Genomic DNA, 15,452 nt, shown 5'->3' on the forward strand with positions numbered 1-15,452 from the left:
ATGAAAGATCTTCTATGTAGAAAACCCAAAAGACTCCACCAAAAGGTGTTAGAACTGATAAATTCAGTAAAGTTACAGGATACAAAATCAACATAAAAAATCAGTAGCATATCTATATACTAACAACAGACTATCCTAAAATAATTAATGAAACAATCTCATTTACTGTACCATAATAAAATAAAATAAAATACTTAGGAGTAAATTTAATCAAAGAGGTGAATGATCTATATACTGAAATCTATAATACATTAATGAAAGAAATTGTGAATGACACAAATAAAAGGAAAGAGATCCTGTGACCATGGATTGGAGGAATTAATATTATTTAGATCTCCATACTACCCAAAGCCATCAAAGATTCAATGCAATCCCTATCAAAATTCCAATGATTTTTTACAGAAGTAGAAAAAAATTCTAAAATTTTTATGGAACCACAACAGATCCCACATAACCAAAGCAATCTTGAACAAAAAGAATGAAGCTGGTAGCATCATACTTGCAATACACTGCTAGACTACAGTAATTTAAGCAATATGGCACTCACATAAGGATGGATACATAGACCAGTGGATAGAGATGATAGAGATAGAGAGCCTAAGAATATACTCACACATGTAGAACCAATAAATTTTCCATGAAGATATCAGGAACACACAACGAGGAAAGGACAGTCTCTGCAATATATTGTGTTGGAAAAACTAGACGTCACATGCAGAGGAATGAAATTGGGCTCTTATTTCACACTACATATAAAAATCAACTCAAAGTAGATAAAAGACTTAAACATAAGACCTGAAACTATAAAACCACTAAAAAAATATATAGGGGAAAACCTTTGCTACCTTAGTCTGAGCAATGATTTCTTGTATCTCGTAAATTTTTATGTGTAATTTAAATTTGACTTTTAGAAATTTAGTATTTTAAAATCTTTATTTTCATCCTTTTGCTGTTTAATAGAAGAAATTCTAAATTTCTAGTTGGAAGATACTTTTTTAAAAAGTTGTTTCCATTTTCAATATTATTACTTATGACCAAAGTGTTATTTTATAAAATTTCTATATTATTGGCCTGCATGGTGGCTCATGCCTGTTATCGAGCACTTTGGGAGGCTGAGGTGGATGGATCGCTTGACACCAGGAGTTTGAGACCAGCCTAGGTAATGTAGTAAAACCCTGTCTCTACCAAAATACAAAAACTAGCCAGTTTCATAACCTGGTCTCAAATATATATATAGTCTATATTATGAATGTACCAATATTTTTAATATTGATATATGACCCAGTATGTGATTAATTTTGTAGATTTTTCATGTGTACTTGAGAATGATAAATGCTTGAGGTGATGGATGCCCCATTTACTCTTACATGATTACTATGCACTCAATGCCTCTATCAAAATATCTCACATACCCCATAAATATATACACACACTACGCCTAATATCAATACAAATGTAAAAGATAAAATAGGAATGGGGCATGGTAGAATTTAAGACTAATTCATTGGAAAATAAAGTGCATGTTTCCTACAATGACCCAATTCATACTGGTCTAACCGAGGCATTGCAAACTCAAAGGCCTACAGGGTGAGGCAGGTTTCACACTGGAGATGACTAAAGCATGGATCGGATGGGAACTGTATAACGGATTCCTTGCTAAAGGCAGGATGAGCACAGGTTCTGATTTGCTCAAGAGCATTTTAATGTATGCCTGTTGTTCTGATGTAATTATTATTGTTATGCTTGTTAAAAGTGTCCTGGTTTGAAAAACAAACTCCTAATTTAATTCCATTGTTTTTTGAGAACATACTTTGTATGATCTCAATCTCTTTAAAATTATTAAGACTTGGTCAGGCACAGTGGCTTATGCCTTTAATCCTAGCACTTTGGGAGGCCGAGGCGGGTGGATTACTTGAGTTCAGGAGTTCGAGACTAGACTGAGCAATACAGTGAGACCTTGTCTCACTATATTTTCTAATTTAATAAAAATTTAAAAATCAGCTGGGCGTGGTGGTGCATGCCTGTAGTCACTTGAGCCTGGGAGGTCAAGGCTGCAGTAAGCCCTCATCATGCCACTGCACTCCAGCTTTGGTGACAGAGAACAACCCTGACTCAAAAAAATGAAAATAAAAAAAATTATTAAGCCTTGTATTATTGCACACAAAATGCTCTATTCGGGAGAATGGCCTTGAAAAGGATATGGATTCTGCTGCTGTTGGGTGCAGTGTTCCTTAGATGTGAGCAGATCAAGTTGGCTGATAGTGTTGTTCTAGTCTTCTACATACTAGCTGATTCTCCGTCTTGTTGTCCCACCAACTACTAAGAGTGGAGAATAAAGTTTCCAACTACGAATGTTGTACTGTATATTTCCCCTTTCAATTCCATCAGTTTTTACTTCATGTATTTTGGGCTCTGTTGTTAGGTACACAGATACATATCTGTTTTTAATTGTTATATCTTCCAGATAAATTAACTGTTCTACCACTATAAAATGTCCTTCTTTGTCTCTAGTAATATTATCTGCATTAAGGTAATTTTTTCTGATATTGGTATAATAGTTCTAGCAGTCTTTCAGTTACTATCTGCATAGTATATCTTTTCCATCCTTTTACTTTCCACTTATTTGTGTCTTTGAATCTAGAACATACCTCTTATTGAAACTATATGGTTATGTCCTTTTCAATTAATCCAGTCTGACATTCTCTGCCTTTTGATTGGACTATGTAATGCGTTTTCATTTAATTATTGATGTGGTTGAATTTACAGCTGCTGTTTTGCTCTTTGTTTTCTTTTGTGTTATTTTCTAGCACACTATTTTAATTCCTTTGGATTGTTCACTACCTTTTCTTTAACTTATTTTCTTTATGGCTGCTCTGGGGATTAAATATGCATCCTACCTTAAAACAATTTAGAGCCAACTATTACTAACTTAATTTCAAAAGTATACACAAATGTCCTTCCAATATAATGACTTGTCTTTCTCCAAGGTGATACTATTGTTATACAAATTATGCTTATAAACTCGTCAATATAGCTTCGTGATTATTGTTTCATACAGTTGTCTTTTAAATTGGTTGAAAGAAGAAAAGAGTAAAAGCTTTATTTACATTTTATATTTACCCATGTAATTTCCTTTATGGTGATCTTCCTTTCCTTGTATGAGTTCAAGTTAACATCAACTATCATTCCTATACACCTTCAAAGACTTCCTTTGGCATTTCTTGTAGAGTAGGGCTGCTACAGATATATTCTCTCCATTTTTATTTACCTGGGCCTGTCTTATTTCACTTGCCGTTTTGAAGAGTAATGTTGCTCAACATAGAAGTTTTGGTTGATGGTGGGGGGTTCCCCGCTTTCTTTCAGCACTTTGAATATGTTATCTCACTGCCTTCTGGCCTCCATGGTTTTTTATGAGAAGTCAGCTGTTATTCTTATTGAGGATCCTTGTATATGATGAGTCTCTTCTCTCTTGCTTTCAAGATTCTCTCTCTGCCTTTGGCTTTCAACAGAATAATTACATTGTATCCGGGTGTATATTTCTTTAAGCTTACTATACTAAGACTTAGTTGAGCCTCTTGGAGGTGTAAATTAATGTTTTTAATAAATTATGGGATGTTCAACCATTACTTCTTCTCATTATATATTATATTATTTATTCTTATTATCAAATAGCTGATTTAAAGTCTATTTACTAAATCCAACTGCTGGGCACCCTCAGGACCAGTACGTTTTGACGGTTTTGTTTCTTGTATACCGGCTGCACATCCCAATTTCTTTGCATGCTTCCTAGTAAACTGGAAACACTAGCCATATATTTTTATACCTTTGAAATCTGATCATCCCTTTCTCCCACTGTTTATTGTTGTTGTATTTTGTTGTTGTTGGGGTTAGGCTTTGTTTGTTTAATTACTTTCCCGGACAAGTATGCTAGTGTTTGCATTCCCTAGACTGAAGTCTCCGTCTGTTTTCATTTTTAGTCCTGGCTTTATAGGGGTCACCCCTATGTCAGCACAGCTTAGGGCAGTCAATGATTGGTCTTTAATTCTCTTGAATGCTTTATGGTGATACGTTTTTCACCCTTTGCTGTGAGGATCTATGTGTAGTTTGGAGCACGCTTTCAAAGTTTAAGCAGATTAAGTCTTCCTTGTCTTTCACTTTTTGCTTTCACAGGACATCAGGGTCAGCCAGGGATGAGTAAGTAACTAAGACTCTCTCTGCCCTTTCTTGACTGTTCACACGACCCTGCACATACACACAGACTTTCAGATCCTCAGGAATATGTCTGAGATGTTTATAGTCCACTGTGAACTAGATCTGATTCCCCAGACCTTCCTTGTACATGTTTGGCTGGTTTCCTTCTTGCCTTAGCTGTGGCATCACTGCCTTGAAGGCTTTAGTGTTCACCTTCCTCAAGTGATGCCGATCATCATTATCATCAACAATGCTTTGGGAATAAAACTTTCCCATGGGGCTCCAGGTCAGGTCAAATAGTGGCAAAACTCTGGGGATGGGGCATTTTGTAGAGTTCCAAATTAAATCATCCCCCTCGGGTGGCAACAAGGCTTCTGGTCTTCATGGTACCATGCCAAGGAGCTGATAGGGAGACAGGGAAATCTCTAAGTTAAAATGGCATAGACCTCACTGTTCTTATTGAAGTTCAGTACTGTTTCTTCAATAAACTCTTTTAACGTGTTGTATGCCTTTGATTTTATTTCCAGAGTTCTGAAATTGCTTTGATATAATCTTGCCAGTGTTTTCATTGCTTTTTGTGGGGAGAGGATTTACAGAGGACCGCAGTCCAACACTCTGCAAGTCTCATGTCTGGGTGATAAATTTACATGGTCACCTGACCTAAAGGAGCAGCCTGTCACTCAAGCCCAGACAACTGTCACCCTGTGGGATTGTGTTCCTAGTGTTGTTAGGTCAGCTATGGATAGGTTTATACAAATCTTTGAAATTATTATTTTATAAATTCTTAAGAAAGGATTTCCATCAGGTGTAATATTACCACCAATTTGCAATCCTTAACTGAAGGAGTCATCAGATCCAGTCCACCCACTTATCAGGACTGATTTATTCCGTCAGTTCACATTCATCTAGCTCCTGCTACTGGCCTGGAATAATGCTGGCTGGTGAGGAGACAACGATAGCAACATGAAGAATGCAGAATAAATTGGACTTAAATGAGTATATTGGATCAATTAGAGCTCACTTCAAATTTTTCCTTCTGAGGTCTCACATTGCAAAATAGAGTGCCTGATCCTTGGTTTATTTGATTTTCAAATAACTCAGAAAAGCTAAGCAAACATTTCTTCAGACTTTTTTCTTCCTTAAATATCTCTTCAGACTTTTATATTAGGGAAATTGTGAGCAGTAAATATTTTTCAAATCACAAGTTTCCATAAAGAACCCATACTCATTTCAAAACAGGCTACAGAGCATTTGAATTTAGAGTTGAGACAGTCTATTGAAAATGACAGTGACAAACAGATAATCATGTAAATCTTTGATGAAATGAACCTTTTCGCAGACTTCAAAATCATTACCTTATATCACTGCAAACCTGGCAAGTAATTTCAGTGATCAGAGTAATTCATATTCAAATGCTCAATATGTTTGCTCAGGGCACTGATTGTCCCAGATGTGCTAGTATATGGTAAAAAGACATTAAGACTAATTTTTAAATATTTAAAATACTGTTTTCCCTGAGTAAACTGTGGCATTTCCAATTTTCCAAAGAAAGGGTTCTTTTTGATTTGAAGTTAGTTCTTACAATGAAGGATGATGTTGATTGAAGACTCAGTGTCACAGTCAGTTATGCTTTCCCTGGAGGCAGACCCCTCCCAAGGCAGTCACATCATCATTCAGGTGGGAGCTCTGGGAGGAGAAATCACATCAAGATCCTTGGCTCTAGTCAATCAGTGCTTCTCTCTCTCTCTGTCTCTCTCTCAATCTCTCTCTCTCCTTGAAGGGTAGTTGGGGGGAGTGCTACCCTAACACAGATCCATTCCGTCAAGACAGGTTTTGAAGATCACAGAAGCACACATTTTATATAAGAAGGGGCAAACTTAAAGGTCATGTTTTCAGTGCAACAAAACAAAACAAAACAAAAAAAGTTTCTCTAGGGCATTGTTAATAGATAATAATTCAACCAGGGTTTGAAGCAAGATTTTTCATTTTAGGTTACATTTTTGTTCTAAATCACCTTCCATCTGGAAGCAATTGCATGGTGTTGTGAGCCCTGGGTTAGAAATTATGAGGACTAGGATCTAGGCCTGCGTGTCTTCCTAACTTTTGATACGATTCTGAGCCAATGGATTAACCTCTTTGGGCGGCAGTATTCCTGTTTATAAAATAGAGGTTACTTATTTAGTGTACCTGCTTCTCATAATTTGTCCTATAAACCAAGAGTGTCTGAGACAGGTCTTCATCAATTTAGGAAGTTTATTTTGCCAAGGTTATGGATGCACCCATGACACAGCCTCCAGAGGACCCGACAACATGTGCCCAAGGTGGTTGGGGCACAGCTTGGCTTTATAAATATTTGGGAAACAGGAGACATCAATCAATATATGTAAGATGTACACTGGTTTGGTCTGGAAAGGTGGGACAACTCAAAGTGGGGAGGGGGCTTCCAGGTCATAGCTAGACAACCTGGCTTAGTGAAACAGTAAAGCAAAGGAAGCAATCAGATATGTGTTTGTCTCATGTGAGCAGAGGGATGATTTTGAGTTTTGCCTGTCCTTTGTTCACAAGGAACTTCCTTGTGGGCAAACTGTGAGGGAGGTATGTAGCTTCTTATCTTTGTAGCTATCTTATTTAGAAATAAAATGGGAGGCAGGTTTGCCTGACATAGTTCCCAGTTTTACTTTTCCCTTGCTTTAGTGATTTTGGGGTCTCGAGATTTATTTTATTTTCACAGTCCCATGAGAGACATAAAGCATTATTTCTAAGACATGAGCATGACAAGTAGGTCAGAAGATTTACAACTTCCTTGTCAATCTTCAACAGAGGATGTTTGCTGTGCTATTTTAAGTTTGATAGTTACTCCAGAGGCATTTGAACCCAATTATTGTAGACAGACACACACTTTTAGGCCAACATTAGTCAAGGCTTTTCCTGGATAGGTCTTTAGATTCCAAAGAAAGTCCAGAAGTAATACTGATTAACAACATACTAGAATATTCTCTCTATTTGTGGTGATGTCAAAAGAGATACATTTAAATATCCTTGCTCTAAAAGTAGGGTACTGTAATTTATAATTATTTTCCGAAGTTTTTATTTTTTGCCTTATTATCATTATCCCCAAGGTGATTCTTATTATGTTCTCATTAAAAATAACAAACACTGAAATATCTACAATACCAAATCAGAAAGTAGAAAACGAATGTGACCTTTTTCACTAAACATTCATCAGAATTAAGGTTCAGCAGCTTGTAAATGTGGTTAGCCTATCTTCAAACTGGAGCTCATTGGAGGTTTTCTGTAATGAAGGCTAGACCTTGTCAAGAAAGTTCCTGCAACCTGATATGGAAGACATTGTTTTCTACTGTGGCAGGGATTTGAGTTACACACAATGTACATATTTGGCCACACTCAGCAAAGATGCTGTTAATACTTGTGCATTTCACACTACAAATTTTGCTTCAAAGGAATAAAACAGTAAGCTAGTATTGGACTCTAGTTACAATGACATGCATGCTGACATATGGAGTGGGAAACGCACTGCCATCTGAAATTTATTTTGAAATGTAGCAAAAAAAAAAAAAAACATAGATTGAGGATGGGTGTATTGGTGGACAGATAGAGGGAGAGGTGACAGGTGGTGAGGTCACCTGTTGCTTACTCTTCTATCGATGGACTGAGATGTTCAAAGAGGGTGTTCATGCATGTAGCCATTTGGACATAACTTACAGTATATTTTTCTCCAAACTACAGCACAAAGCTAAACTCTACAGACTATAGGAGAGAAATGTAACTACATAGTATATGAAAACAGGATCTTCTATTGAGCCTTAAGTTTGTTTTTTGTTTTGCTGGGATTTTTGCTGTGGTATAACAGAGAGCACTCTCATTATACAAATATCATCATCATTTAGAATAGGGAAATGCTTCCTCATGTGAACACTGAAGAGGCCTTCTCTGCTGGCCTTTACCCTTCCATTTGTGAGACCCTAAAACCAACGAAGGGGCAATGCAGGAGTTCAGGACTAACCTGGGCAATATAGTGAGACCCTGGTCTCTATGAAAAATTTAAAAATAAGCCAGGCATGGTGGTACACGCCTGTAGTCCCAGCTACTTAGGGGGCTGAGGTGGCAGAATTGCTTTAGCCTACGAGGCTGAGTCTGCAGTGAGCCATTATTGAGCCACTGCACGCCAGTTCGGGCAACAGAGCAAGACCTTGGCTCAAAAAAATAAAGGGGGGTGGGGGAATAATTAAATCTTCCCATATGTAAAGAACCAGGTAGTCACCATGCCCACAACAAACACCCACCCTGAAATACACTCAGAGAAGACTCTATCAAGTCGAGGCCCAAGCGGCATTGCACCACTGAGAAATTTGTGATGGGCTGTACCTGCTTTCACCTGTCTACCCTCACCGTGGTTTAAACAAGTTTTCTCTCCAGGTGCTACTCTATGGAATTAGGTTGGACCAGAGACAAGCCACCAAGTAAACGTTTTGTTTTGTTCTGCTTCGTTCCCAAGCAATTTCATGATGGGTTCCATTTATGTCACTTTCAGGAAATGAGTCCACCAAGACACGAAATTTTTTAAAAAGAGTCATATATGTCCACAAGATCGGTTCATTTTTTATTTTTTAATGAACATTTAAGATTCATATACAAAAGCTGACAGAGCAGGAAGTCCAGTCATGAAATACATACAAGGAAATAAAATGGAAAATAACTCAAGGACAATTTCTCACCACTGAAGCTACACGCTGGCTGCAGAGGGAGGTGGTCGGTGTTTCAGAGACAGTGATCACACGGGCCAAGGGCTGAGAGTGCCGTCAACACACTGTTTGTGGTTTGTTTGAACATCTCCTTTCTTTCCTTGGCTGTTGTTCAGGTAGTGGGTGGTGTGGGGTGGGGTAAGAAATGTGTCTTTTTCCTCCCAAAAAATTTAAGCAGTTAATTTTTTTTCCTCAGGGAAATACTGTATTTGTGTGTCTAACATATGATGTGTTTCTGTTATTAATCTGCCTGCATAAATGTTTGCCGACTCTATTTCTTCATGTAAGATCATGCAGCACTTTCCTAATTTCAGAACAGTAAGAATTATCAGAGGCAGTTCATTTTGTACGTAAATGTCCAAGTTTCCTGGTCATGAAAAAAGTGCTCTTTATGATCCCTGTTTCTCACAATAGAGTTGGTCAAGTCATAATCATGGAGAGTTTCCTAAAATATTTATTCGCTGGGAAATTTTGTATGAAATGACATTTGAAGTATAAAAAACATTGTTAGGTAACACTTGAAGCAGTTAAAAATATACGTATCTTGTTGGTAAACTATCAACGTATGATACTGGGCATCTGAGTGTCGGTCATTGTATCCCGTTTTCCTAGAAAGGTGTTTGCTTGATTTATCAATGGGACATCTTGGAAACATCTGAAGTTACATATAGAAACATCAAGGCAATATTATTTGTACATATTATTAAACATGCAAAAATTTCCTGAAAGATAGTGCTCACATATGGAACGCCCCTGCGAGCAAGCCCTCCCCTTGATACCATTTCGCTGGAAGTCTTGGAGTTTGGGAGTGCGGCCGGTTATTTTGGAGAGGCAGCTCCTTTTATCACCGGCTCCCTATTCAAATACGTGGCCCAGTACACTAAGTTGAAAGTGCCGAACAAGACTGGGAATACGATTCGGGACATTTTGTCAATTTTGCTGATACTGTTGTAAGTCTTTTTGCTTTCAGGAGTCTTCTCTTCGGAGGGTTTTACTGAGACCGAGGTTGTATTCGACGTCCCTGCTGGAGTCTGTTCCTTCGGAATGTTTGGGGGGTGAGACATCTTCCCAGCTGTAAAAGCATTTGTTGACTTATTGAGCATGACTTCACGCTTTTTCTGCAAAATATAATAGGAATGTAAGGACGCGCCGCTTACAGGCAATGGTCAGCTCACCTTGGAGTTCTAAAGGTGCACCTTTCAAAAGAGAGAAACACCTGCTTAGCCTGGGAGAGGGCCCTCCTCCACTGATGTCTCCAGGTAGCCTGCAGACAGGGCACACATGAGAGCTATGATTGCTATGTAAGTCTGGCAATCTCATTACTGGATATATTCCCAGAGGAATACAGATCATTCTACCATAAAGACACATGCATGAGAATGTTCATTGCAACACTGCTCACATAGCAAAAACATGGAATCAACCTAAACACCCATCAATGACAGATTGGATAAAGAAAGTGTGGTACATATACACCATGGAATGGTGCAGCCATAAAAAAAGAATGATAAAAAGAATGAGATCTTGTCTTTTGCAGGAACATGGATGGAACTGGAGGCCATTATCTTTAGCAAACTAACACAAGAACAGAAAACCAAATACCACAAGTGGAAGCTGAATGATAAGAATTTATGAACACAAAGAGGGAAACAACAGACATTGGGGTGGAAGGTGGGAGGAGGAAGAGGAGCAGAAAAAAATAACCATTAGATACCAGGCTTAGTACCTGGGTGACAAAATGATCTATATAACAAACTCCTGTGACTTGATTTTCCTACAACAAACCTGCACATGTACCTCTAAACCTAAAATAAAAGTAAAAAAAAAATTAAAGTCTGGCATTTCTCAAGATCTTGGCATAAACGGAATTAGGACTTCCCCCCTGCAAAGGCAGCCATCACTTCTTTACCTTCGAGTGCACCAGCGGGAGGGAATAAGGTGTGTGGATATAAGGGAAGCCCTAAGGTGTGGCCTGCGGGGAAGGAGGAAAGGACGCAATTAAACCTCATGGTACAGAATGCACTCTTTTGACAAGGTGCCTTCCACCCAGCACAAGACTTTTGAGACTCGCCCATTTGCTGTGTCTATCAGTCATCCTCTCCTTTTCATGGCTGAGTGATGTATCTTTGCACGAATGTGCCACCGTTTGCTTACTCTCCAATCGATGGACACCTAGACTGTTTCTAATCTTAACTCTTACGGATTAAGCAGTTATGAACATTCTTGTATACGTTTTTTGTGAAGATTTTTTTTTTTTGATATAAAATTCTAAACAGGTAAGTTACATTATGGTGGAAGAAATAAAAATAGTGGATATGTTTGGACAGGTGGAGTCAAGCCCTGCCTGGGAAGAGGCATGGTGAGTTTTCTGGAGGCTGGAGATGTCCTCTACTGTGGCAGGGATTCGAGTTACACACAATGTACATATTTGGGCACACGCAACAAAGGTGCCATTAATACTTGAGCATTTCACACTACAAATTTTGCTTCAAAGGAATAAAACAGTAAGCTAGTATTGGACTGTAGTTATAATGACATGCATGCTGACATATGGAGTGGGAAATGCATTGCCACCTGAAATTTATTTTGAAATGTAGCAAAAAAAATCACAGATTGAGGATGGGTGTATTGGTGGACAGACAGAGGGAGAGGTGACAGGTGGTGAGGACACAGCCACAGGTAATGTTAACAGCAGACGGTTTCACTGTAAACCTCTTTAAACATTGCTGTATGTTTAAAAATGTGCACAATAAAATGTTAGACAACCTGTGTTCCACTACTAAAGTAATACAGTCTCATTAATTAAAGCTTGAAAAACACAAGAGAGTAAAGAAAATAAATCAACCGTTAAGAATAAAGAAAAGATAAAAAGCAGAAAGGCCAAGCATAGAGCACGAGTCAGGGGAAACAGATGAAACAGGTGAACCAAAACCAGGCCAGGGGCAGGGGCATGAGGACCTCCTGGGGAAACCGTGCCGGAGCCTGAGGGAGGCGGGCCACACCTCAGAAATGCGATGGCAGTTTTGCCAGCCCCGCCTTCCCCACCGTCATGTGAGCGCTCATGCAGATCCGCCAGAAGAAACCCATACATGTGAGTTACTGCTTAGAATGGTTCTAGCTCTGGGTGGAACCAAGTGAAGGGCAAGCCCTTTAGAAGATACCGCTCTGTCCTGAGGGTGCGCGTTTTTACTGGGAAGGAATGTGCAGTGGGGTGGGGGCAGGTGGCAGGGAACACCCGCCTGGGACTCAGCACAGTCACAGCGCTGGTAGTGGAGATGTACACGCGCCCCGGAATCCGCCTGTCCGGAAGGACGTGCTCCCCAGCTGCAGGCAGTGCGGCCGGGTGTCAGCTCTTCTGGTAGCCTGAGTTGCAGAGGGCGGTCTGGCCAGACTCATGCCCTTCCTGGGGAAACCAGACACATCTGTTGGGCAGCGACGCAGGAGTCTAAAGCCCTGGCCACATCCCTGACACGGGGCACCTCCACTGGCCACCTGCTCCACACGCCCCAGCGGGTGAGCCTGGGCTTTGCTAGGCCTGCGTCACGGTTTGATTTCTTCCTCTCCGAATCTCACTGCCCCCAGTTTCCTTTCCCAAACCTTCCCTCCTAAAATCTGCCACACCCCAAACGCTGACCCAGTGTTTGCTTCTGGAGATCCCAACTTGGAACAATGGTGAACACAGTCTGTTTTTTTAAACTCCTCTCTACTTCCAGGGAACAGTTTACTCGGGTGTAGGCTGACCCCAGGCTGTGGAATTCACGCTCGCGGCCGGAGTCTGACCGCGGGGTGTGCTGCCTGCACATGCTCCATGCCTTCCAGGCACAGACCCTTCCTGGCGGCAGGGGTGGAACCCCTAGCATCACTGCCTTCCGGGAACGAGAGAGTCTTGACATTCCACAAGCCAGCCTGAGGCATGCTGCTTATTCTAGAAGACCCTCACTCTCGTCGAATGAGACAATGCAGGTCACCCTCATCCTCTCTCTTCCCTCCAACCCTCCATTCAGAATTCAGATCTACGGCGATTAGATTAGCCAGTGATGGCGACACCCAACACCACCACCCAACCACATGCGTGCTCTCTCCGTTCACCGGGGGTTCATGTTCCTCCTGGACTCACAGGCATGAGCCCGACAACCTTGGTGACTGTCAGGAACTTCTGGCTGCTCCCTGACTTCATACCAGGCTCCAGCCCACTATCCTTCATGCACCGTCTATGTCCCAGGCAGGTGACACACACGCACCTTCCAGCAACACAGTGCGGAGTGTTGGGAAGCCCCATCTCCCCAAACTCCATTCTCATTCCTCCCCGCACAGCACCTTCTCTGGCCCCCTGGTCTGCAGGAACAAGTTCAAACGTGTCGGCCAAGAACTTCCATCATCTGAGAACAGCCTGCTCCCAGCTCCCCAGTCCCTATCACCCAGTGCGGTCAGATCACTCCTGTCCCTCCTCCCAGCCCTCAAAGCACACCCACGCCCGAGGCCCTTCCTCCAGCTCCTCCTTTCCTCCCTCCATGAGAGCACCCAGCAGGGGTCCTGCCAGGCCTTCCCGCAGCCAGGGAGCTAGGCTCGGAAGTGCGGCTTCTATGCTGAAACTCCAGCAGGGGAGGGACTCCTGGCACGTGGAAATAGTGAAGGCACAATGGCGAGGTCAGGCCAGAACTCCTGACAGCAGAGTCCAACCCTCAGAGCAAGCACAGGGCTGTGGATGGGATGGAGGCAGTTCTCCCGGTAGAACCAGGGCCTCCTGCTCTGCTGTAACTGGCTTGTGGTCCCTGGCTGGGAGGTCGGGACTTACACTTCGAGGCCTCTCTAATGCCTTCCAAGACTCCCTTCATGCTGATTTTCCAAAGGACAGATTAAGTTTTACTTTCAGGTCACCCCGATGGCTCTGACCTCCTGTTCTCTCCTCACAGAGATGTGTGTGTTTGTTTTCTGTGTGGTGAAATTAGCAGTTCACCATATGCTGCTTTATTTACTGTCCATGAATGCTATTCTTATCTCCCCAAGGAAACAATGCAGCTTGGAATCTTGGTAAATCTTTTTTCTTCAAATGTTCTTAAGATTTGGGCATAAATCACCCTTTCAATACTTGATGGTGCTTTGCTTTGAACAGAGTAATGCTTTCACAACAATTTATGTGCCTGGTAAAAGGGGGTCAAATCATGGACTCAGCGGGGCTTGGGTGTGCTTTGCTGATGAACTCCTTCCATTGCGTCGGCGCCCCCTTCTCGACCTGAGGCCACCTGAAGAGGACAGCCTGCGTGGTGAAGGGGGAAAAAACGAGCAGAAGAACAGATTCCACAATTAAAACCAGACGTGTCATCCCTTAAGAGACAGGAGTTACTTCTGCCAAAATAACAGGCTTGAATAGAAACAGGCCCAAGCCATTCACATCCTGTCGCCTTTTGCTGGAGTGAAATTGGACTTGTTGTCAGTAAGACTTGGTGAGGGCCTTGAGTATAAGGGAAGGAGCATTTGGGACCTGCCGGGGAGGAAAGAGCAGCACCTTGTCTTATGTTTGGATAGAATCGGGCACACTTTCTCTGTCAAGGGGACCTGGAAGAAGGGAGGAGAAACAGTCAGTACCTTGATCTTAGCTGCTTCCAAGGCCTTTTTGCCATCCCAGGCCCAGCCTCTCTTGGTAAAGTAATTGACCGTGGCAAACTCTATCAGCGCCGAGAAGACGAAGGCATAGCACACGGCTATGAACCAGTCCATGGCGGTGGCGTAGGCCACTTTGGGCAGAGAGTTCCGGGCGCTGATGCTGAGGGTCGTCATGGTCAGCACCGTGGTGACCCCTGCGGGGGTCAGGCGGGGCAGAGTGGAAAACGGAAACAGGGTTTAGTGCCGGCACCCAGGACCCCAGTACAACATGCCCAAAATGATAGACACAAAGGGGACCAGTGATTTTTTTTAAATTTTTTTGAGACAGAGTCTTGCCCAGGCTGGAGTGCAGTGACGTGATCTCGGCTCACTGCAAGCTCTGCCTCCGGGGTTCAAGCAATTCTCGTGCCTCAGCTGCCTGAGTAGCTGGGATTACAGGCAGGCATCCCCACACCTGGCTAATTTTTGTATTTTTAGTAGAGACGGGGTTTCGCCACGCTGGCCAGGCTGGTCTCGAATTCCTGGCCTCATGCAATCCGCCCGCCTCGGCCTCCCAAGGGACTGGTGATTTTAATCCCAGCCTGCGCTTTCCTCTACTGTTTTGCTAACACCTAACAGATTCACAGCACTTAGACAGACAACTGCTGACGCTCCGTGTCTTGACTGTCCCTTCCCTTTAGAATATGAACTGAGGAGGGCAGGGATTGCGGTCTGATTTTGGCTCCCACTGCCATGAACAAAGCCAGGCAAACAGCCAGTGCTCCACAAAGACACGTAGAGCGAGTGATGTGTTTCTGTAGCACGAAGGCAAGATCCAAGGCAGAATGACAGTCACATTCACACCGCAGCCAGCAGGTGCCTCCCAGTGATTTACTAGGCACCCGGAAGCAGACG

The 15,452-nt window shown here is 42.0% G+C and overlaps 1 protein-coding gene across 4 annotated transcripts in view; it reads right to left on the reverse strand.

Annotated features, from left to right (window-relative positions):
• Positions 1 to 8,789: 8,789 nt before the first annotated feature.
• The window catches only part of GABRA5 (gamma-aminobutyric acid type A receptor subunit alpha5), an 81,009-nt gene continuing 74,346 nt past the window's right edge, over positions 8,790 to 15,452 (reverse strand). For all 4 annotated transcript variants that reach the window (XM_050796155.1, XM_050796154.1, XM_050796157.1 and 1 more), the window contains 2 exons: positions 14,541 to 14,752; positions 8,790 to 10,072 (listed from right to left, as the gene is read on the reverse strand). In XM_050796155.1, the coding sequence (XP_050652112.1) occupies positions 9,773 to 10,072; positions 14,541 to 14,752 (512 nt within the window). In that variant the 3' untranslated portion in view covers positions 8,790 to 9,772. The remainder of the gene's footprint in view (positions 10,073 to 14,540; positions 14,753 to 15,452) is intronic.

Source organism: Macaca thibetana, chromosome 7, assembly GCF_024542745.1.
Source record: "Macaca thibetana thibetana isolate TM-01 chromosome 7, ASM2454274v1, whole genome shotgun sequence".
Taxonomy (NCBI): Eukaryota; Metazoa; Chordata; class Mammalia; order Primates; family Cercopithecidae; genus Macaca; species Macaca thibetana.